The sequence below is a fragment of the Coregonus lavaretus genome (genome assembly GCF_964263955.1).
Source record: "Coregonus lavaretus genome assembly, chromosome: 14".
NCBI classification, from domain to species: Eukaryota; Metazoa; Chordata; class Actinopteri; order Salmoniformes; family Salmonidae; genus Coregonus; species Coregonus lavaretus.
This window is the reverse complement of record NC_140001.1, coordinates 26522794-26546111: the sequence shown is the minus strand read 5'-3', so window position 1 is coordinate 26546111 and position 23318 is coordinate 26522794. Positions and strand designations below refer to the sequence as shown.

Genomic DNA, 23318 nt, shown 5'->3' with positions numbered 1-23318 from the left:
TATGGCAAAAATTCGCAAGCTTGCTAACCAACAACTGTAACAATGTATTTGAGAGACAAGTGCTCATTGTGCAAATGTATTTATGTTTTCAATAAACATTGGAGAGGAAATATAGCTTACATGTTGTCAACAATCTAAGGGCGTGTTTTTAAATTCACTCTGGAGTGCCAGAGTGCGCTCAGAGTGTGCTCTGGCCATTCGTAAATTCAGAGTGTTTCGCACTCAGAGCGTTTAGAGCGCACACTGGACACTCTGGCATATGGTTGATTGAGGGTTCTGACCTCACAACGGCAGTCAAGCAACCAATCTAACTGGCTAAAGTTGGCTAGCTTGCTTGCTAGCTACCTACTTCTAGACACAAATGAGAGAACACCTCATTCTGGTCATTTTACTACCCCTAGCAGAGGTGGTTAGGCTGTTATCTACAGCGTTGGTGTCTGTAACTGTGCTGCTGGCAACAACATAATTACGGGTGTTGCACGTTCGTAAATTCATCAATTATTCTACGCTCTGGCACACTCAAGCTTCATGTCCAGCAGATGCGTTAGACTCTTTGTGTTCAGGTGGAAGTCACGCCTCGATCACACCGGAAGTACATTCATTTCCAATGGAATGCTGCGTTTGCCTTGCAGCATTACGTTGCAGATGCAGTGCGTTGTGCATACGTTCGATTTATCGAACGTATGTGTCAAACTGTATGCGTAGACGGCTTGACAGAAATGGTAGCAGAAGGTGAAGATTGAACTTTTGTTTCACACATATCCAGATGATGCTGCGTACCATTTTGTGTAATGATGCTGTCGGTGTGATCAAGGCATCATCCATTGTCAATGGAGCAGTCTGCAACGCTACATTTGGGATGCCACACTAGGCTGCGGTGCGTTCTGTGTACCGCATGCATTCAATATTTTCAACTTGTGCGTTGCATTACTTTGCGGTGGTACAAACGCAAGTTCATAAAAGTTCCCATGGCGGGGGTTGCACCATAGAGGCCAAATGATGAGGACTATTGTGTAGTTAGAGAAGAGAAGATACCGGCTGAACGACTGGAAAGTTGTCTCAGGTAAGAATGACAGACAATGCATCATTACGACACTTGGGTAGTGCGCCCAGCCAACAGAATGGTGTGCAAAATTAATACGCACAGAACTGTTCTGTGCATAATTTAGCTTGCCACCATGCAAGAGAAGCTAGTGATTTGAAATCACTACTCTATATGTGAACAACCAGTTCAATTTATTGATGTCTCTAATGATGAGTGACAGAAGAATAGAAACAAACTAGATTAATTGTTGTAATGCACCCTTGTGCTTACCAGTCTGTTGGTAGCTCTGCAAGCCTAAAAAACAGTAGGTGAATAGGAGAATAACTTTCATCTGTTGTAATTATTAGCTTTGGTCGAACAGAGCAAAAATGATTTCCTCCATGCTGCAAACCGTTCTGCAGCCTTGTGAAGCGCACATGTACGGACATCTGGCAAAAACAACACACAGCAAAACGCGTGGACATATGGCATCAGATGAGAGTGCTCTGAAATCGGTGTAGATAGCCAGAGTGAATTTAAAAACGCACCCTAAGCCAACCCTGTCTGTTTTGCCCCATAGTTGCGCACCAACACGTGTTTCGTCAAAAGGCGCTAAAGGTAGTTAGTGTCTATGAATGGGTTATAGCAAAGCTAATTGGCCACGTCATTGGGTAGTTATCTAACGTTAGCTAGCTGTGTCATGTTCCAATATCCCTCTGATCAAATCGATTAATTTAACGTATAGACAGTCTCGGTACACAGCACACGTCAAAGCAAAGATTGGTTGCTCAAAGTTACTGTAACGTTACTTGGGGTAAAACATTTGTTTAAGTAACGTTATATCAGAAGTATGGCATGCACCTGATCTAGGCTAGTTAAAATGAGCAGATTGAGAGCTAAATTAGCTAGCTAGCTATTTTAATATTTGACAAAAACTCTCACCTCTGACACCACCAGACAAATAAGCCAGCACGATAAACAACATAAATATTGTCCTCATTGTGGCTTTGAGGCAACACAAACCTAGTTAGGTATAAGAAATTACTACGGAAAGCTTTCCCGTAAATGCTTGGCTCATAGGCGATAACTCAAATCCTGACATAAACACTTCCTTCCTTCTTCTCCTGTTCATGGCTGCCAAAACCAGGAGTGTAATACGGTGTAATCGTTAGTCCAAACAGTTCCGTTTTGCAAGTAAAACGACAGTTTCTATTGGACAAATTCTGCTAGATCCCTCCCCGTTTCGTTCCGTTGGCTTCCGTTTAAGAAACGTTTTGCAACAGAATAGGGGTAATTAATACACCCCTGATCTCACGTCACAGATTGAATAATTGTCAACAAAACAGAGATGATTTTTTTTTTTACATTAATAGTAGGTTATACAAACTGAATGCGATGCGCGTTCACACAACTCCAATCGCTCCAAAATGTATGTATTTTGTCGGCCAATTGCAATATTTAAAGAAATCCAGCAGAGGTCAGTACAGGCCAACTGATGGTGTGATAAACCTTGAAGTTGATCACTAGTATCACAGAATATCATATTAAACCATATTTTCCAGTATGTCTTATAAGTGGTTTATATTTATACCGGTCTGTGTAGAAGCCTATATCAACCGATTAATATTACGTTTGTGATACATTTCCAATCAGCATAGGCCTGCTAGCTACTAGAGCTTGTCACAATCTGTATAGGAGAAAGGCCAGTTTGCAGCTAAAGTCTAATGGGAGCTGTTTACAGACCAAAATGCTACCTGTTCTCAGAGCATTCTGTATTATTCTGTATGTAAATCCGAGACACCCCATTTAGTATGATACGTTACATTTTGTATGGTTACATAAGACAGATGGTTACTTGGTTAGGGTGGGTGTATAATACCAACGTCTAGTAACCCAAAGGTTGTGAGTTCAAATTTCATCACAAACAACAATCGCTAATTAGCAACTTTTCAACTACTTGCTACTTAGCTTGTTAGCTAACCCTTAACCCTTTAACCTAACTCCTAAACGTAACCCTAACCTTTACCCTAACCACTAACCCTAACCCCTAGCCTAGCTAACATTAGCCACCTAGCTAGAATTCATAACATACCATACATTTTGCAAATTGGTAACATATTGTAAGTTTCTCCAATTCGTAACATATACTTAACAAAAATATCAACGCTACATGCAACAATTTAAAATATTTTACTGAGTTATAGTTCATATAAGGAAATCAGTAAATTGAAAAAAATTAATTAGGCCCTAATCTATAGATTTCACATGACTGGGGAAAACAGATATGCATCTGTTAGCCACAGATACCTTAAAAAAGGTAGGAGCGTGCATCAGAAAACCAGTCAGTATCTGGTGTGACCACCATTTGCCTCATGCAGCGCGACACATCTCCTTCGCATAGAGTTGATCAGGCTGTTGTTTGTGGTCTGTGGAATGTTGTCCTACACCTCTTCAATGGCTGTGTGAAGTTGCTGGATATTGGCGGGAACTGGAAAACGCTGTTGTACACATCGATCCAGAACATCCCAAACATGCGCAATGGGTAACATGTCTGGTGAGTATGCAGGCCATGGAAGAACTGGTACATTTTCAGCTTCCAGTAATTGTGTACAGATCCGTGTGATATGGGGCTCTGCATTATCATGCTGAAACATGAGGTGATGGCGGCGGATTAATGGCACAACAATGGGCCTCAGGATCTTGTCACCATATCTCTGTGCATTCAAATTGCCATCGATAAAATGCAATTGTGTTCGATGTCCGTAGCTTATGCCTGCCCATACCATAACCCCACCACCACCACGAGGCACTCTGTCCACTACGTTGACATCAGCAAACCGCTTGCCCACACGATGCCATACACGTGGTCTGCAGTTGTGAGGCCGGTTGGACGTACTGCCAATTTACTGCCAACAGCTCTGGTGGACATTCCTGCAGTCAGCATGCCAATTGCACGCTTCCTCAAAACTTTAGACATCTGTGGCATTGTGTTGTGTGACAAAACTTTACATTGTAGAGTGGCCTTTTATTGTCCCCAGCACAAGGTGCACCTGTGTAATGATCGTGCTGTTTAATCAGCTTCTTGATATGCCACACCTATCAGGTGGATGGATTATCTTAGCTATTGAGAAATACTCACTAACAGGGATGTAAACAAATTTGTGCACACATTTTTGTGTGTATGAAACATTTCTGGGATCTTTTATTTCAGCTCATGAAACATGTGACCAACATTTCACATATTGCATTTATATTTTTGTTCAGTGTATAACAAGTTTAGCAAATTCATAACATATAACAGAAATTGTAATTCGTAACATATCATACGGAATGGGTGAGGGACATCCACAAATGAATACATACCATACGAAATGTAATTATCATACTAAATGGAGAGTATCGGATTTACAAAGAGAATAATACGAAATGCGCTGAGACCAGGTTGCAAATTGTTGTTGGTTCAAATCCCATGAGGAGCATTTTGTGATCCTTCAAGGTGGTTTGGTTTAAGAAATCCATTGTTTTTATGAAGTAAAGGTTTCTTGTGTATTTTGTCAGCAGATAGCCTAGCGGTTAGAGTGTTGGGCCAGTGAACGAAAGGTTGCTAGTTTGAATCTCTGAGCCGACAAGGTGAAAAATCTGTTGATGTACCCTTGAGCAAGGCACTTAACCCTAATTGCTCCAGGGTCGCTGTTGATAATAGCAGACCCTGGCTGTGACCCCACTCTCGGGGGGAGTTGGGATCTGCAAAAAAATATATTTCCAATTCACACGTGTATTTATTCACACTTGTACATGTGTGAAATAGGACAATTATTATTTTATGGTGTCATATGAAATTACATTGGGATCCATGCCGGGCCACAGTGTTGTGAACGATCTTACTGTGAACACACTCATATGCAAATGCAGAGTGAATCAGTGGGGTCTGACAACTAATTACCATGGAGCTGTTTGCAATTTGGTTTGTCAATTTATGCGATAAAAAGCTCTAGATCCTCCTAGGCACAGCAAAATAAACATCTTTCAATATGTGCAAAAGCCTTGAGATAATCCTCCATACTGAATCATCAATAAAATGCAACTTGTTTGAGCACATGACCTGAGTTTGTGGAAGTGATAATCATCCAAATGTTAATGAGAGGTACTTTACATCTCAGCTGGAAATGAGAGACCTGTGGATTCTTGTAATGAATGTGTCTTCATTATGGTGTTTGACATTTAGAAAGTTGGATGATCTATCTCATTCTTGAGCTACATTTGCATTGCCTTCTTTAAGGTCAAATGGGTATGAATAATACATTAAGCAGGGGGTTCTTAAGCTCACAGCCAGCGATACCTGTCTTCATAGAGGTGCCAGCTGAGTCTTGTCAAACTGGGGGGAAACAATCAATTAATATCACGTTGAGAAAGCAGGGGAGAAGCAAACACACTGAAACCTTCCAGACACTTCCAACATCCTGTTATCTATCGATTGGGGCATCAAGATAATGATAGGATGATTGGATAAGTACAGAAAGATGACATATTTGAACCCATATTTGAACCCTGTATGCATGTATTACTTTAGTTGATAATCTGGTAGCCTCTTTCCATTCTGGCTGTAGACAATAACATAATTGAAATTTGAGACAGCACTAAATGTATTTTTTGCAGTCCTGCCCCTCCCAGACTGTCCATGTAGAATGTGGATATTTGGTATTTTATTAGGATCCCCATTAGCTGTTGCAAAAGCAGCAGATACTCTTCCTCGGGGTCCACACAAAACATGAAACATGATATAATACAGAACATTAATAGACAAGAACAGCTCAAGGACATAACTACATTCGTGGTCAAAAGTTTTGAGAATGACACAAGTATTGGTCTTCACAAAGTTTGCTGCTTCAGTGTTTTTAGATATTTTTTCAGATGTTACTATGGTATACTGAAGTATAATTACAAGCATTCCATAAGTGTCAATGGCTTTTATTGACCAATTACATTAAGTTTATGCAAAGAGTCAATATTTGCAGTGTTGACCCTTCTTTTTCAAGACCTCTGCAATCTGCCCTGGCATGCTGTCAATTAACTTATGGGCCACATCCTGACTGATGGCAGCCCATTCTTGCATAATCAATGCTTGGAGTTTGTCAGAATTTGTGGGTTTTTGTTTGTCCACCCGCCTCTTGAGGATTGACCACAAGTTCTCAATGGGGTTAAGGTCTGTGGAGTTTCCTGGCCACGGACCCAAAATGTCTATGTTTTGTTCCCTGAGCCACTTAGTTATCACTTTTGCCTTATGGCAAGGTGCTCCATCATGCTGGAAAAGGCATTGTTCGTCACCAAACTGTTCTTGGATGGTTGGGAGAAGTTGCTCTCGGAGGATGTGTTGGTACCATTCTTTATTCATGGCTGTGTTGTTAGGCAAAATTGTGAGTGAGCCCATTCCCTTGGCTGAGAAGCAACCCCACACATGAATGGTCTCAGGATGCTTTACTGTTGGCATGACACAGGACTGATGGTAGCGCTCACCTTGTCTTCTCTGGACAAGCTTTTTTTCCGGACGCCCCAAACAATCGGAAAGGGGATTCATCAGAGAAAATGACTTTACCCCAGTCCTAAGCAGTCCAATCCCTGTACCTTTTGCAGAATATCAGTCTGTCAGTGATGTTTTTCCTGGAGAGAAGTGGCTTCCTCGCTGCCCTTCTTGACACCAGGCCATCCTTCAAAAGTATTCGCCTCACTGCCTGCTGCCATTCCTGAGCAAGCTCTGCACTGGTGGTGCCCCAATCCCGCAGCTGAATCAACTTTAGGAGACGTTCCTGGCGCTTGCTGGACTTTCTTGGGCGCCCCCTGACGCCTTCTTCACAACAATTTAACCTCTCTCCTTGAAGTTCTTGATGATCTGATAAATGGTTGATTTAGGTGCAATCTTACTAGCAGCAATATCCTTGCCTGTGAAGCCATTTTTGTGCAAAGCAATGATGACGGCATGTGTTTCCTTGCAGGTAACCATGGTTAACAGAGGAAGAACAATGATTTCAAGCACCACCCTCCTTTTAAAGCTTCCAATCTGTTATTCTAACTCAATCAGCATGACAGAGTGATCTCCAGCCTTGTCCTCGTCAACACTTTCACCTGTGTTAACGAGAGAATCACTGACGGCAGCTGGTCCTTTTGTGGCAGGGCTGAAATGCAGTGTAAATGTTTTTTGGGGATTAAGTTCATTTTCATGGCAAAGAGGGACTTTGCAATTAATTGCAATTCATCTGATCACTCTAAATAACATTTACATTTACATTTTAGTCATTTAGCAGACGCTCTTATCCAGAGCAACTTACAGTTAGTTCGTGCATACATTATAAATTTTTTCATACCCCCTGTGGGAATCGAACCCACAACCCTGGCGTTGTAAACGCCATGCTCTATCAACTGAGCTACATCCCTGCCGGCCATTCCCTCCCCTACCCTGGACGATGCTGGGCCAATTGCGCGCCGCCCCATGGGTCTAACATAACATAACATTCTGGAGTGTATGCAAATTGCCATCATAAAAACTGAGGCAGCAGACTTTGTGAAAATTAATATTTGTGTCATTCTCAAAACTTTTGACCACGACTGTACATATATGTTTTTTTATTTTAAAGGCACACGTAGCCTACATATCAATACATACACACAAACTATCTAGGTCAAATAGGGGAGAGGCGTTGTGCCGTGAGATGTTACTTTATCTGTTTTTTAAAATCAGGTTTGCTGTTTATTTGAGCAATATGAGATGTAACGGAGTTCCATGCAATAATGGCTCTATATAATACTGTACGCTTACTTGAATTTGTTCTGGATTTGGGGACTGTGAAAAGACCCCTGGTGGCATGTCTGGTGGGGTAAGTGTGTGTGTCAGAGCTGTGTGTAAGTTGACTATGCAAACAATTTGGGATTTTCAACACAATGTTTCTAAAAAGAAGAAGTGATGCAGTCAGTCTCTCCTCAACTCTTAGCCAAGAGAGACTGGCATGAACAGTATTTATACCAGCCCTCTGATTACAATGACGAACAAGACGTGCCACTCTGTTCTGGGCCAGCTGCAGCTTAACTAGGTCTTTCCTCGCAGCACTCGACCACACGACTGGACAATAATCAAGATAAGACAAAACTAGAGCCTGCAGAACTTGCTTTTTGGATTGTGGTGTCAAAAAAGCAGAGCATCTCTTTATTACGGACAGACCTCTCCCCATCTTTACAACCATGGAATCTATATGTTTTGACCATGACAGTTTACAATCTAAGGTAACGCCAAGTAATTTAGTCTCCTCAACTTGTTCAACAGCCACACCATTCATAATCAGATTCAGCTGAGGTCTAGAACTTACGGAATGATTTGTACCAAATACAATGCCCTTTGTTTTAGAGATGTTCAGGACCAGTTTAATACTGGCCACCCATTCCAAAACAGACTGCAACTCTTTGTTAAGGGTTTCCGTGACTTCATTAGCTGTGGTTGCTGATGCGTATATGGTTGAATCATCAGCATACATGGACACACATGCTTTGTTTAATGCCAGTGGCAGTTCATTGGTAAAAGTAGAAAATAGTAGAGGGCCTAGAGAGCTGCCCTGCGGTACACCACACTTTACATGTTTGACATTAGAGAAGCTCCCATTAAAGAAAACCGTTTGAGTTCTGTTAGATAGATAGCTCTGAATCCACGATATGGCAGAGGTTGAAAAGCCATAATACAGCTCCCACAATCTTATTATTATCAATTTCTTTCAACCAATCATCAGTCATTTGTGTCAGTGCAGTACATGTTGAGTGCCCTTCTCTATAAGCATGCTGAAAGTCTGTTGTTAATTTGTTTACAGAGAAATAGCATTGTATTTGGTCAAATTAAAGATATGACAGATAGGAGTGGCTATAGAGTCAGCTACTATCCTCAGTAGCTTTCCATCTAAGTTGTCAATGCTAGGAGGTTTGTCATTATTGATCGATAACAAAAAAAAATCCATCTCTCCCACAAAATGTTGAAGTTAGTGAACTTTACAAAATACAATCTTGCAATGCTTTTCTTTCATTATTCATTTTTTTATGCATGAATACGATGGCTCACTGTTCGTTGTTGGTATTTCCTGCCTAAGTTTGCCCACTTTGCCAATGATGTAATCATTAAAATAATTGGCAACATCAAATGGTTTTGTGATGAATAAGCCATCTGATTCAATGAAAGATGGAGTTGAATTAGTCTTTCTGCCCATAATTTCATTTCAAGTACTCCAAAGTTTTTTTCCATCATTCTTTATATCATTGATCTTGGCTTCATAATACAGTTTCTTCTTCTTTTTGTTGAGTTTAGTCACATAATCTCAATTTGCAGTAAGTCAGTAAGTACTTACTCATCCTGACTGTTATTATGGCTCATACATGCTATCCAGACCTGAATATTGTAGCCTATAAGCCACTCCTAGGATTTTATGTCCTTTTGACAGAATGCTACCTGCATATAATAACAGGATGTTACAGTGTCACCTGAATGCCAATCTGAATGGATCCTTCTCTATAATCCAATAGTATGGTTTATCTCTAAGAATTAACCACAGATATTCTAACCTGAGAGGAATCGTATTAACTCCTCTGTCTAATGGGGGACTTATTTTGGTCTCTAAAGTGGAGACGTGTCTATGCAATGTCTCCACGTCATGCATTTGAAATATCAAAGAGTTAACCTGGAATGAATTTGAGATCAAAGGAGGGCCCAAAAAAGAACCTTGACAAGAGACTGCAAGAAATTAATGAGCAAAATTAACATGTATTAAATCTGACCTTGTGCACATGGCAGATGTCTAGTAGAGGCAACCAAATACATTACTTACTATTGGATAAACAGTGACGAGTAAGGGCTAGGGATGCACACTTACAATGGGTGACAGTAACCCCCCTCTTTCAATAAACAACAGTTGACATACAGTACCAATATCTGTTATTTTCAAATGGGATCAGGAAAATGTTTATAGGTAGAATGCTATTGCTACATTTTTAGTTACATCATAAGATTTAATTATCACTCTATTATAGTTAATCAACGAGGGGCTAACGATTCAGACGTCACAATGTTGTGCAAATTAAACCTAAAATACTAATATCAAGAAAAGTAAATTCAGCATCTAGCCTTTATGTAGGAAGCAACAAAAAGGATAGAATTTGTTCATATATGAATTTGATACATTGCAGCTACGTACACTACATGACCAGAAGTATGTGGACAGCTGCTTGTCAAACATCTCATTCCAAAATCATGGGCATTAATATGGAGTTGGTCCCCCCTTTGCTGTTATAACAGCCTCCACTCTTCTGGGAAGGCTTTCCACTAGATGTTGGAATATGATGCGGGGATTCAGCCACAAGCATTAGTGAGGTTGGGCACTGATGTTGGGCGATTAGGCCTGGCTCATAGATGACGTTCCAATTCATCCCAAAGGTGTTCGATGGGGTTGAGGTCAGTGCTCTGTGCAGGCCAGTCAAGTTCTTCCACACCAATCTCGACAAACCATTTCTGTATGGCCTCGCTTTGTGCACGGGGGCATTGTCATGCTGAACAGGAAAGGGCCTTCCCCAAACTATTACCACATATTTGGAAGCACAGAATCCTCTAGAATGTCATTGTATGCTGTGGCATTAAGATTTATCTTCATTGGAACTAAGGGGCCTAGCCCGAACCATGAAAAACTGCCTCAGACCATTATTCCTCCACCACCCAACTTTACAGTTGGCACTAGGCAATTGGGCAGGTAGTGTTCTCCTGGCATCCACCAAACCCAGATTTGTCCGTCGGACTGCCATACGGTGAAGCGTGACTCATTACTCCAGAGAACACGTTTCCACTGCTCCAGAGTCCAAAGGCGACGAGCTTTACACATTTTCTTTTTGACATTTTAGTCATTTAGCAGACGCTCTTATCCAGAGCGACTTACAATTAGTGAGTGCATACATTTTTCATACTGGCCCCAGTAGACACTGGGCATTGCGCATGGTGATTTTAGGCTTGTGTGCGGCTGCTCGGCCATGGAAAACCATTTCATGAAGCTCCTGACGAACAGTTATTGTGCTAACGTTGCTTCCAGAGGCAGTTTGGAACTCAGTAGTGAGTGTTGCAACCGAGGACAGATGATTTTTATGTCCTACGCACTTAAGCACTCGGCGGTCTTGTTGGAAAGGTGGCATCCTATGACGGTTCCACGTTGAAAGTCACTGAGCTCTTCAGTAAGGCCATTATACTGCCAATGTTTGTCTATGGAGATTGCATGGCTGTGTGCTCGATTTTATATACCTGTCAGCAATGGGTGTGGCTGAAATAGCCAAATCCACTAATTTGAAGGGGTGTCCACATACTTTTGTATATATAGTGTATGAAACAAGAACAACATCTAATACTATTGCCTCATCACAAATTGTGAACCTGTATTCCTACGATAATTTTGAAACAAGATGGATATTGACTGAAATTCATTGACATTGCTTGACGCAGCCATGTCTTGAAGCAGCTTTACATGGCTTGAAGCCAGCCTGGAATAGCCAACATATTTTAAGTCATTCACCTGGAGTCTCTCAGTTTTATAATGGGTTACTGACTATAGAGAATGCAACATTACAATAGATGTGTAGCCTTGAGGAGCCAGTTTTATCGGCTGTTTTTGACAACTCATTACCTGTAATTTCAGTGATGGAATGGAGAAGTAGCTGAGGGCAGGCAGGCATGGCACCAGAGACCACAGCCTCTGCCTGTGATGATGTAAGACAGAGGAAAACAAGCAGAGACTTATTATAGCTAATGATTAGTTAAAACATTGCTTGGAGACTGACATCTCAGTATCTCACCGCAGGGCAAAAAAGGAAACAAATCCTCTGTGTGCACATGTCCATCAGTCTGTCACTCGCAGTTCAGGCCATAAAGAACCCTGTCTGAGAGAGAGCGAGAGAGAGACGCCCTTGTCTGAGGGCATTGTCCTACAACTGTGTTGAGGAAATGGTTCAAGTTATTGATTATGGACAATACTAATGAATGACAGCTATTGGTATTGGTTGCATACATATAGAATTAGAATAAAACTCATCATTTTGTGTACAGAGCCATATTTGTTTACTCTGCTCCATCATAACTAGGCTATTATGTATGTTCATAGCCTTTCAATCAGAGCTGATAAGGATACTGAGCATGGTAAGCAAATGAGTGTGCATGTTGTCAACCATTATTAGTGTTACACAGGAGGGGATACCCTGGGGAAACCAAAGGAGTGGATTTGGGACTGGAAGACTGGTCAGTCTCCTACCATCTGGATGTTGCAGGAATACAATGACTAATTGCTTACTTCCATTTGATTTTTAGAATACCCAAACTACCAATTATCTCAATGACAATCTAACAGTAGCTCTCCTCTCTCCCTTCTTTATGAGAGGTGTGGATAAGGACAAGGTAAGCTGTATAACATACAGAGTCATACGGCGAAGGAACTTCAATGTGCTCTTCCAGGCTAGTACCACAGCTAGAGGCTAATTGGACCATCCCTGGCACTTGTCCTCATCTCCAAAGCCACCAAAAACTGTAACCTACCTTGTGTATTTTTCACTAACTGAATAGCCTAATTAGGTCCCAGGGGCTACATCCCATTACCTCTGAGTTAATTAAAGCCTCAGCACTGTGCCAAATGGTGAATAAAGATGCAGTAAAACTGTGCGAGGAACAGGGAGAGGGAAAGGGGTTTGGTGTGCTGGAGAGGAGGCTGACCTGCTTGTTTGTCGTTGTTATGGGACTCTACATTCCAGGAAGTCTATAATTTGGCACAGGTTCTCATTTTCCAGTGTGGTTAGCCTAAATTCACCCTATTAAAGATTAACTATTGATTCTTCCCCCACTACCGTCATGATATATTTATTATCAACAACTAAAGTGCCAAAAATACAACATATCTGTCACTAACCAATGAATGCCCACTTCCAATATTTATCTTGAAGAACTTCATAGTATCTCCATCAGCTGTTGATAAGTTCTAAAACTCCCAGCAAATAGGCTCCTTCCAACTTAGCATCTGCACCTGTATTTACATCTACATGGTTTGAATCTGTAGGAAATGTGTACATTGCTTCAAAATTCATATAATGTAACAATTATGTTATTGATTCATATTCAAATGAATGTGCATGATCAGGGAGTGATGAAAGTAACACTCCTCTTGCAGAGCGCATGGAAGAAAAGAGAACCAGGCATTTCTAAGAAACAATCTCAAAGGTTTATTTAACATGTCAAAGGAAGGTCACACGCTTGGGAATTTAAAAGGGATCGTTGAAATTACTGAAATAATTGGCAAAAACTATTAATTAAACTCAATACTAACATTAAACCAGGTTTTGGTTAAAAGGAGAGGGTGTTTTTTATTTTCCTTGTTTTTTCTTAAAGAAACATTTTATACATGGGTTATTTTATACAACTAGTTCATTGGATAAATGCATCAAAAAGAGAAACCAGTTCTGCAGTAAACTTTACAAAAAAATAAATTTTGTTTCATTGAGAGTAGGAAAGGAGGGGATCAAATATTGACCAATAATATTTCTTCCTTTTCATCATTAAAAAAAAAGTTGTTCTAATATCTATTTTTTGAAAAGTAAAAGCAATATACAGCACAATAAAAGAGAAAATAATTGCTTTTGTAGATTTAGTCAGACGATTTGGTTACCAAGGAGAGGGGCTGCGACTGGAACAGGGCGTGATGGGAATGTAGGGCTGCTTGATGGAAAGGAGAGGGCGGGGAGAGCATCGAGTGGTGTAGGGAGCTGAAGGGGATTGGCCGAGAGAAAATTGGTGCGGAGTGACTGGAGTGGCTGCCTGAAGTACCAATAGGGATAGAGATGCTTGGGTGGGACGAGGAGGAAGAGGAAGAGGATGAAGATGATGAAGAAGAAGCGGATCCAGAGGGCTTGCCAGTTAGGAAATGATGGTGCAGGCGTCCCTCTGGTTTGGTGGTGAGGGACAGGGGCTGGGCTTGCTCTGAGTGGGTGGCAGCAGGCGCAGCTGGGGAGGCCAGAGCTGCAGAGGGTGTGGCTGGAGAATCCAGCATGCTGCCGTGAGACGAGGCAGGGCTTTCACACATCTTCTCTGAGGGCAGGTACTGCACACACTGCTTCTTGTTCCTGATTGAGAAGTCTGGGGAAACAAAAGGAGGGGGCTTTGTCAATATTGCTGTTAAAGAAGCCTAAAATCGTGTCCTTCAACAGTGCCCGTTCCCTTGCATACATGATAGCTGGCCAAAAAATACAAAACATTCACAGACAATGTACAGAACATGGAAAACCAAAAGGTCTGGGACAAACAGATCAACTTTGAATTAATGTATTAAAAAATAGTCTAAATTGCTGAAGTGAAATTAACAACAAAATGGCATACACTTTTATAAATAAAACAAAACAAAACAATCGGGTGGAAAAAAACTCTGTGATATCATATAAACAAAGTCGATGACACGTTAAATGCCTGCATGTAAATGGGGTTTGAGTGCTGTGCTGCAACAGACCAGAACACTGTGGGTGGAGTGGAGAGCAGTGACCTGCAGTTCAGCCACACTGGTTCATAACAGCAGACATACCTGCCACAACGTCACTATTAGCACTGAACCTCATATGCTGCTTGTCAAATTATAGAGGGAAGAGAGGAGTTAATAAGGAGATAGTAAAGAAGGAAAAACTCAAGTCAAAACATAAAAAGGTGTTATTTTGCGTATTGCATGTTGTATTGGACCACTGTCAAGTCACATGACAAGCCAAGTGAAGCTTGAGGCACTATTTCACACAGGCCTATAGATGGAGTTCTTTATATAGAGAGGAAAGATCCAAGAAGAACAGAGAGAGAAAAGGGCCCCTTACCCTCTGGTGTTGAGTCTGGCTTATTATCTCTCTTCCTCTTTTTCCGCTTTCCCTGCACAGATAACAAAACAATGTATTTAGAAAAAACTGGTCACTATCCAAGTGACAGCAACATGCTTCAACACTACCTCATACAACTTCAGTGTATGAGAACAAAAGTACAGTTATTATTACAGATACAGTATGGAATCATTTTTAAACCAAGTGGAAATGAGGGGGCGCTTAAGCAACCCACATTTCCCTCATTGTTAAAAGATCCATGGAAAAATGTCCTACTCACATAGTTATCTCGTGCTGACCAGCCTGGGTAGAGTTGGGAGTGGAGTTGCCTCTCTTTCCTTGCCAGCTCATAGTATTTGGCTTGCTCTTCTCTCGATAGTGAGTGCCACTGTGAACACAAACATGACAAAAGTCAGAGAACAAGTCGAAGCATGTACAGAATTTACGTCCACAAACACATCCCCAAACTGTTGTGTGTGTGGTCAGGCAGTGTGCTGTGCTCACCCTTCGGCCCAGTATCTGGTTGATGGCAGCGCTCTCCTTCAGGGTGCACTCAGCCACTACCTTGGCCCTCATCTCCTTCATGTACAGCATGAAGGCATTCAGAGGCTTCTTGATGTGGGGCTTTTTGTCCTCCTCCTTCTTCACCGGGCCAGGAGACTTCCTGCTGAGACAACAAAACACACATTGCAAATGTCACTTAAAATAGTCCTTGTGTGTGAGGTCTGATTCCCTTCCAGAAGACCTGGCTGACCTGTTACAAAGAGACTGGATATTCTTGAATCCTGGCCCTCTAAATGGAATTATAAATAGAGACTGGATACTCAGTCAATAATCAATTTGAATAAGATCAGAGTATGAAGAGTTTATATTTTTGGCTATAAGTAAATATGAAGAATCTGTTAGTTAATGGTCCTTACGAATGCATAGAGGGGCTCATGTGGTCATGACTGTTGGGCTCCTGCTTGATGGCTGGTGATACGATAGCAGGATGAGGGATGCCAGTCTGGTGCATGCCATGGGGGTGGTGGGGCATCATGTGGGGGGAGAAACGGCTAGACACCAAGCTGGAAAACAACAAAGACAAACAACACCAACTGTTAAACTTTCACAGGCACTTTCTGTCTGCCCTGTCAAGTCAACTTCAACTGCTTTGACCGTCTGTCTGGAGTCTAGACTAAAGTAATGTCCAAAATTAGCTACATATTTAGTTTTTTGTTCAAATAAAGGCTTCTTCAAAAGCCCCTTTATCCGACCATGCCTGGAGAAAAGTGGAGTGTGTGGTAACCATGGTGACCAAGGGGCCCTGACACCTGAAACCACTTTCCTCCCTGTGTTCCAAACCATGGAGGGCCTTCCACAGCTACCAGAACAGAACACATTCAGATAGCTGTCGGAAAATGAGAGTGGTGCTAACACAACACAATGGTACATTGTACATGGACAAAGGGGAAAATTAAGGTCCATGCTCCTCTGCCATGCATTCCTGTTAAATGCATGATTGAATGGCAAAACCTTTAATGCTTCATAAAAATCTCATAACATTTAAGACAGATATGGTCCATGAAAGTCCAAAATATACTATAGCCTTGTACTGTAAGTTTGTGAGTGTGCACAGACTCTTTTCTTGCTTTACTTCCCCAGAGTCAGGTGAACTTGTGGATACCATTTTTATGTCTCTGTGTCCAGTATGAAGGAAGTTAGAGGTAGTTTCGCAAGCTGTTCCCATAGACTTCCAGTCATTGCGCTAATGCTAGTTAGCAATTGCGCTAACGGTAGTTAGCAACTTCCATCAAACTGCACCCAGACATAAAAATGGTATCCACAAGTTCATCTGACTCCAGGGAAGTAGATAAAGGACTTCATTGCCAAAATCCTGAAGTATCCCTATAACAGTAACAAGTCAAATTGAGGACAACCCAATAGGGGAAATGTAATTAAACTAATCTCACCAATATTTTTTGACTTAAACTATCATCTCATACGTAAGAGGGACCTCTTCAACCATTACCATCCCAGCAGCCCAAATAAACTATGAGGAAAAGGAAAATATAAAACATAAAATGTCAAGCAGACATTTAGCTACATACTGTACGAGATACAGTACATACAGTATTATCATATATTTATGGCAAAACTGTCAAGTATTACCTGACACACTTATCAAGTCTTGTTCAAGGGGGGCAGACGGTAAGACAAACTTTATAACAATGTGGCAGGAGCTGAGAGTACTATTGATCCCATTGAGACCCTGATGAATATTTCATCCCATACTAGCACCGGAAGGCTCGCTACAAATCTTTCCAATTTTGACAGTTGGGCAGAGAGTTAAATCAGATGGGAGTTGTCGGTTCAGATGAGCTTTGATTTGTCCTAATCGATTCTTAGCCCTTTCATCTTTGTGTGTGTGTGTAGCAGAGAAACTCAGAATATTGGCCTGAGCAGGAAAAGACAGTGCTGTCTACCGGGTAGGGTTTTGAATGCCAATAGTCTGTTCACTTTCTCTTTGGAAGGAAGTCAGATCTCATCTTTAGAAGACTTAGCCCCCACATTCCTTTATAGTCCCTACCCCACTGACTGTCCATAGTTGGATACCCCTGTCCTAATACTGTTATAAACTAAATCAGCAATGACAACATCAGAAACATGACTACAGAGTGTAATATAACCACTAGAGCAGAGAGATCCACTCACCTGGACATGGATGCATTCATTGCGAGGGCGGGATAGGGGTGACGGAACCCCCCTGGTGGGATAGAGTACATGTGCTGGCCCTGCCTGAGAATGAGAGAGAGGCACCAGTGAGAAGAGGATCAGACACAGCTGAGAGAGAACGCAGCAGCACTAATCCAGCCCTCATCAACTGCAATCCCCTGCTTGCGGAACAGCACCATTCAAATTGATTACAAGACCCATGACAAAACCCATAGAATGTGAAGTATTTATCATACATATCTCAAATATGACAGTGTTTTAATATTAAAACTACATCAGAATGTGCTTTAAAGTTCAAGAAATGCATCAGACTGTAGTCAATGTTTCTCCTATACTATATGAGATTTGGACTGTACTATTTAATGCTGTGTGTTACTCACTGTGGCACCAGCCAGCCCAGAGGGTGAGGGATCTGTCCCACTGCACCTGGAGACAGGGGGTAGTACGGAGAGAGCTCTGATGGGTGGGGAGTCCGAGGAATGCCTGAAGGGAACACAGAGGGGACAACTTAAGCATTTAGGTCATTTTACTAGTCACAGTCAAGGTCATTTTCTCTAAGAAATTAACCGATGATTAAGTCAGACATACCTCAGTTAAAGTTTAATGCAAGCCATGTAATGCTTTGGATCAGAGGCTATACTAGGCAGCAACATCATATTCCATGAGGTTGTGTGTGTACCTGTCTTTGGGTCAAGGATCTCCGGGGAGAGGTGTGAGGGAGGGGTTCCGGGGGAGAAGTGTTCGTTGCTGTAGGTGATGAGGGGGGTCAGTGGGTGGACGTGGTGAGCATGCTGCACCACTGGGACCTTGTTGGACTGTAGGAGAGACAAGAGGAACACACAGAGGGACTTTAGACATGGGAGAGAGAGGATAGGATAGACCAGGGGTTTACTGGTCTCCCTGGGTCTCCAAACACAGAAATAGGCTCATCCATAACATACAGATAACACAGTCTGACATTTGTAACATGTTGTGCATGATGCTTGACATATGACATTTTCATTGACATACATGTATAGCCCTCTGCATCATAATGTTCCAAATCCACCATGGAGCCAGTGAGCATGAAGGTACAGTGCATTCAGAAAATATAAAGACCCCTTGACCTTTTCCACATTTTGTTACGTTACAGCCTTATTCTAAAATTGATTGAATTGTTTTCTTCCCTCATCAATCTACACACAATAGACCATAATGACAAAGCAAAAACAGTTTAGACATTTTTGCAAATTTATAAAAAAAAAACAGAAATATCACATTTACATAAGTATTCAGACCCTTTACTCAGTACTTTGTTGAAGCACATTTGGCAGCGATTACAGCCTCGAGTCTTCTTGGGTATGACGCTATAAGCTTGACAGCTATTTTCAGTTCTCTCCAGAGATGTTCGATCGGGTTCAAGTCTGGGCTCTGGCTGGGCCACTCAAGGACATTCAGAGACTTGTCCCGAAGCCACTCCTGCGTTGTCTTGGCTGTGTGCTTAGGGTCGTTGTCCTGTTGGAAGGTGAACCTTCGCCCCAGTCTGAGGTCCTGAGCGCTCTGGAGCAGGTTTTCATCAAGGATCTCTCTGTACTTTGCTCCATTCATCTTTCCCTCGACCCTGACTAGTCTCCCACTCCCTACCGCTGAAAAACATCCCCACAGCATGATGCTGCCACCACCATGCTTCACCGTAGGAATGGTACCAGGTTTCCTCCAGACGTGACGCTTTCAGGCCAAAGAGTTCAATCTTGGTTTCATCAGACCAGAGAATCTTGTTTCTCATGGTCTAAGAGTCCTTTAGGTGCCTTTTGGCAAACTCCAAGCAGGCTGTCATGTGCCTTTTACTGAGGAGTGGCTTCAGTCTGGCCACTCTATCATAAAGGCCTGATTGGTGGAGTGCTGCAGAGATGGCTGTCCTTCTGGAAGGTCCTCCCATCTCCACAGAAGAACTGTGGAGCTCTGTCAGAGTGACCATCGGGTTCTTGGTCACCTCCCTGACCAAGGCCCTTCTCCCCCGATTGCTGAGTTTGGCCGGGCAGCCAGCTCTAGTAAGAGTCTTGGTAGTTCCAAATGTCTTCCATTTAAGAACGATGGAGGCCACTGTGTTCTTGGGGACCTTCAATGCAATTTTTTGGTACCCTTCCCCAGATCTGTGCCGACACAATCCTGTCTCGGAGCTCTACGGACAATTCCTTCGACCTCATGGCTTAGGTGGGACCTTTATATAGACAGGTGTGTGCCTTTCCAAATCATGTCCAATCAATTTAATTTACGACAGGTGGACTCCAATCAAGTTGTAGAAACATCTCAAGGATGATCAATGGAAACAGGATGCACCTGAGGCCAATTTTGAGTCTCATTGCAAAGGGTTTGAATACTTATGTAAATAAGGTTTTATTTAAAATATTTTTTTAATATATATATTTGCAAAAAATTCAAAAAACCTGTTTTAACTTTGTTATTATGGGGTATTGTGTGTAGATTGATGAGGAAAATAAATAATTTAATCAATTTTAGAATAAGGCTGTAACGTAACAAAATGTGGAAAAAGTCAATGGGTCTGAATACTTTCTGAATGCACTGTATGTTGTTGGTAGTCACTGTATCACTGAGTCATGTGTGTAAAGGTGAGCCCCTATGTCTGTGCCTGCCTGTTTGGCTGCCGCCCTTCCTCCCTGGTAAACAAAGCAGGCTGTGGCTGTGCGTGTGACGGGCCCTATGATGCAATCTGGATCCCCACCAAGGCACAGTGAAAGCCAGTGGATACATGCCAACACCATTACGGCCATTTAGTGGAGGAGAGAACTGTTTGTTCAGCTCAACAGGCAAAACAACACAGCCCAAGATCCAAAAGTCACACCTGTAAGTACTCTAGGTAGCTCAATGCCCATACACATGGCTGGATCCCTTATCTCACGCCTCTAACTCACCCACACAATATTCAGCCCTCAATTGATCGGAGTGTAGGATGACGTTACCCCTAAACAATTTTGTAGGTTCTCTCATTGATTTGGTTTGAGTACACTACACTGGTACTAGATCTATCTATATGGTCTAAGGGAATAAAATCCTATACACTCAAAGCACTCACAATACAGCATAAATCACAATGGGAGTTGGGATATACACTTCAAGAAGTTAAAGAACTTAGATTTTGTTGGAGCAAACTCATTGTTATTTCAGCTTTTTTAATAGAGCTGTGTGGTGCCAGAGAAACTCCAGATCCCCATAGTCTGCTAGCTAACTGCACTAGAGCTGGCCAGGACAGCCAGGAGGAGGAGGATGGTAATAATAACCAGCGTCTCTTTCATTAGGCAGCGTTCAGCCTCAGTCATTTCCCCTGGCTGCCCCGCTCAATGGAACGCTTGTTGGCCCAACTCGTCACATGGGAGGGTCAGGGGTGGGGGGGGGGGAGAAATGAATATTGTTCCTCAAACCTAACCTTTCTTCAGTATCCCTCCCCACCTCCTTCTCAACCTTTCGTCTAACCAATGAGGTCCAGGAGGGAACAAGGTTTGCATTGAGACGGCTGTACGCTCTCTTACTTCACGCTGCTTAGAATTGTTCCAAATTTCAGGCATGCTTTTTCTGCCCCTTTTTATAGCAGTTCCAACCTTTCCCCCTTTTTAAGTCTTAGCAAACTTGTTTCTCCTGCTTCCAAAGCCTGCTTTGATTTCAGAAATGCCAGTTGTGATGAGGATAATATTTACAAATACAAAGCAAGATAAAATTAACTTCAAATGTTTAACGCCTTGTAAAAGGTGAAGTACATTTATTTGTTCAAAGTGCACATTAGGTGTAAACAAACAAAGAACCCATGATACGGATAAAGCTTTCATATTATATCATGGTTACATAAAGCATTATTGAATTATGTAGAAAACCCAGTGCTCAAATGTCATGTATACTTTAGGCAGGCTTTGTTGTTCTACTTCATGTACAATGTGATAGAATTTCCCCTATATTGTGGATGCTGTTTGAGACCTCTAGATCTCAGTGCCAACACATTTTGGGAAGCACTTCAGTGAGAATTGGAAATTCTGCATTAATAATTCGTACTTTGGAATACACCAATCACATGTTTGCTCAGAATGGATTTTTAAGTTTAACAGCGCCAGCTTCAACATGGATACCAGACTGCATTTGAGTAGAACAAGCCAAAAAAAGTATGGAACAGAAATATGTACTGTAGGTTTGGGCTGTCCACATGCAAAACCATTTTTGGCCAGCGGCCTACCTGCTTAAACCATCTCCAGAGGAGAGGGCCCTCTGTGGTCTACCTTTAGGGACATAGATGGTTACCTCATCAACTTCTACTGGCTTATTAGGTATTGCCCTCCCTCTAGATCTGAATATTATGAGTGGCTAAAATTAAATAAAAATTGTTTTAAAAACAAAGGCAATGGCAATTGGTTCTAAGCTGACATATGGAATTGTTTTAAGAAGGTCATGGATCATTTACCTTTTTGATTTTGAATTTTAGGACCCCTTTAGGTAGGCCCCAAAAAATTTATTTCATAAAATATTGAATTTGGCCTTTACTACTATAGCCCATAGAATAATACATTCATAAATCGCAAAACAGACAGTCAAAAAAGAATCATAAAGAATACGGTTTTGAAGTGTCTGTCCTATATCTAGGAGATATAAGAAAGCTCAGGAAATATTATATATATATATATAAAAAATAAAATAAAATAAAAGAAACGTCCTCTCACTGTCAACTGCGTTTATTTTCAGCAAACTTAACATGTGTAAAACTGAGAATATCACTGTGTTTATGAGAGTCTCCCCTTTCTATAGGGTGGTCATATTAGTTTGTAGGCCGTTCAGATGCTACAGCCGTTTTTGTGAGAAGACCAATTTTCGGAATGTCTCCTGGTCTGACAAACAGCGCTGTAGCTCTGCCACTTTCCACCTCAGGTATGGAAGGGCGACATAGGGAGATAAGGTGGATTGATATGCAGCCCGTTCAAAAAGCTAGATACTGTATCTCTAGTTTAAACTGACAGATTTTGATGGAGATTTTTTTTATTATGTTACTTATGCTGCGTCTAGATGGCACGAGGTACAGTCGTGGTCAAAAGTTTTGAGAATGACACAAACACTAATTTTCACAAAGTCTGCTGCCTCAGTTTTGATGATGGCAATTTGCATATACTCCAGAATGTCATGAAGAGTGATCAGATGAATTACAATTAATTGCAAAGTCCCTCTTTGCCATGAAAATGAACTTAATCCCTAAAAAACATTTCCACTGCATTTCAGCCCTGCCACAAAAGGACCAGCTGCCATCATGTCAGTGATTCTCTCGTTAACACAGGTGAGAGTGTTGACGAGGACAAGGCTGGAGATCACTCTGTCATGCTGATTGAGTTAGAATAACAGACTGGAAGCTTTAAAAGGAGGGTAGTGCTTGAAATCATTGTTCTTCCTCTGTTAACCATGGTTACCTGCAAGGAAACACGTGCCGTCATCATTGCTTTGCACAAAAATGGCTTCACAGGCAAGGATATTGCTGCTAGTAAGATTGCACCTAAATCAACCATTTATCAGATCATCAAGAACTTCAAGGAGAGAGGTTCAATTGTTGTGAAGAAGGCGTCAGGGCGCCCAAGAAAGTCCAGCAAGCACTAGGACCGTCTCCTAAAGTTGATTCAGCTGCGGGATCGGGGCACCACCAGTGCAGAGCTTGCTCAGGAATGGC

General features: G+C 41.7%; 1 protein-coding gene across 2 annotated transcripts in view; it reads right to left on the bottom strand.

Moving 5' to 3' along the window:
* Positions 1 to 13267: 13267 nt before the first annotated feature.
* LOC311141391 (transcription factor 7-like 1-B) overlaps positions 13268 to 23318 on the bottom strand; it is a 51389-nt gene continuing 41338 nt past the window's right edge. The window contains exons 5-12 of one of the 2 annotated variants that reach the window (XM_084176701.1): positions 18309 to 18444; positions 18010 to 18112; positions 17609 to 17692; positions 15835 to 15981; positions 15419 to 15581; positions 15195 to 15302; positions 14915 to 14966; positions 13268 to 14198 (exon numbers count right to left, since the gene is read on the bottom strand). In XM_084176701.1, the coding sequence (XP_084032827.1) occupies positions 13711 to 14198; positions 14915 to 14966; positions 15195 to 15302; positions 15419 to 15581; positions 15835 to 15981; positions 17609 to 17692; positions 18010 to 18112; positions 18309 to 18444 (1281 nt within the window). In that variant the 3' untranslated portion in view covers positions 13268 to 13710. The remainder of the gene's footprint in view (positions 14199 to 14914; positions 14967 to 15194; positions 15303 to 15418; positions 15582 to 15834; positions 15982 to 17608; positions 17693 to 18009; positions 18113 to 18308; positions 18445 to 23318) is intronic. The other variant, XM_084176702.1, reaches the window with a different exon arrangement.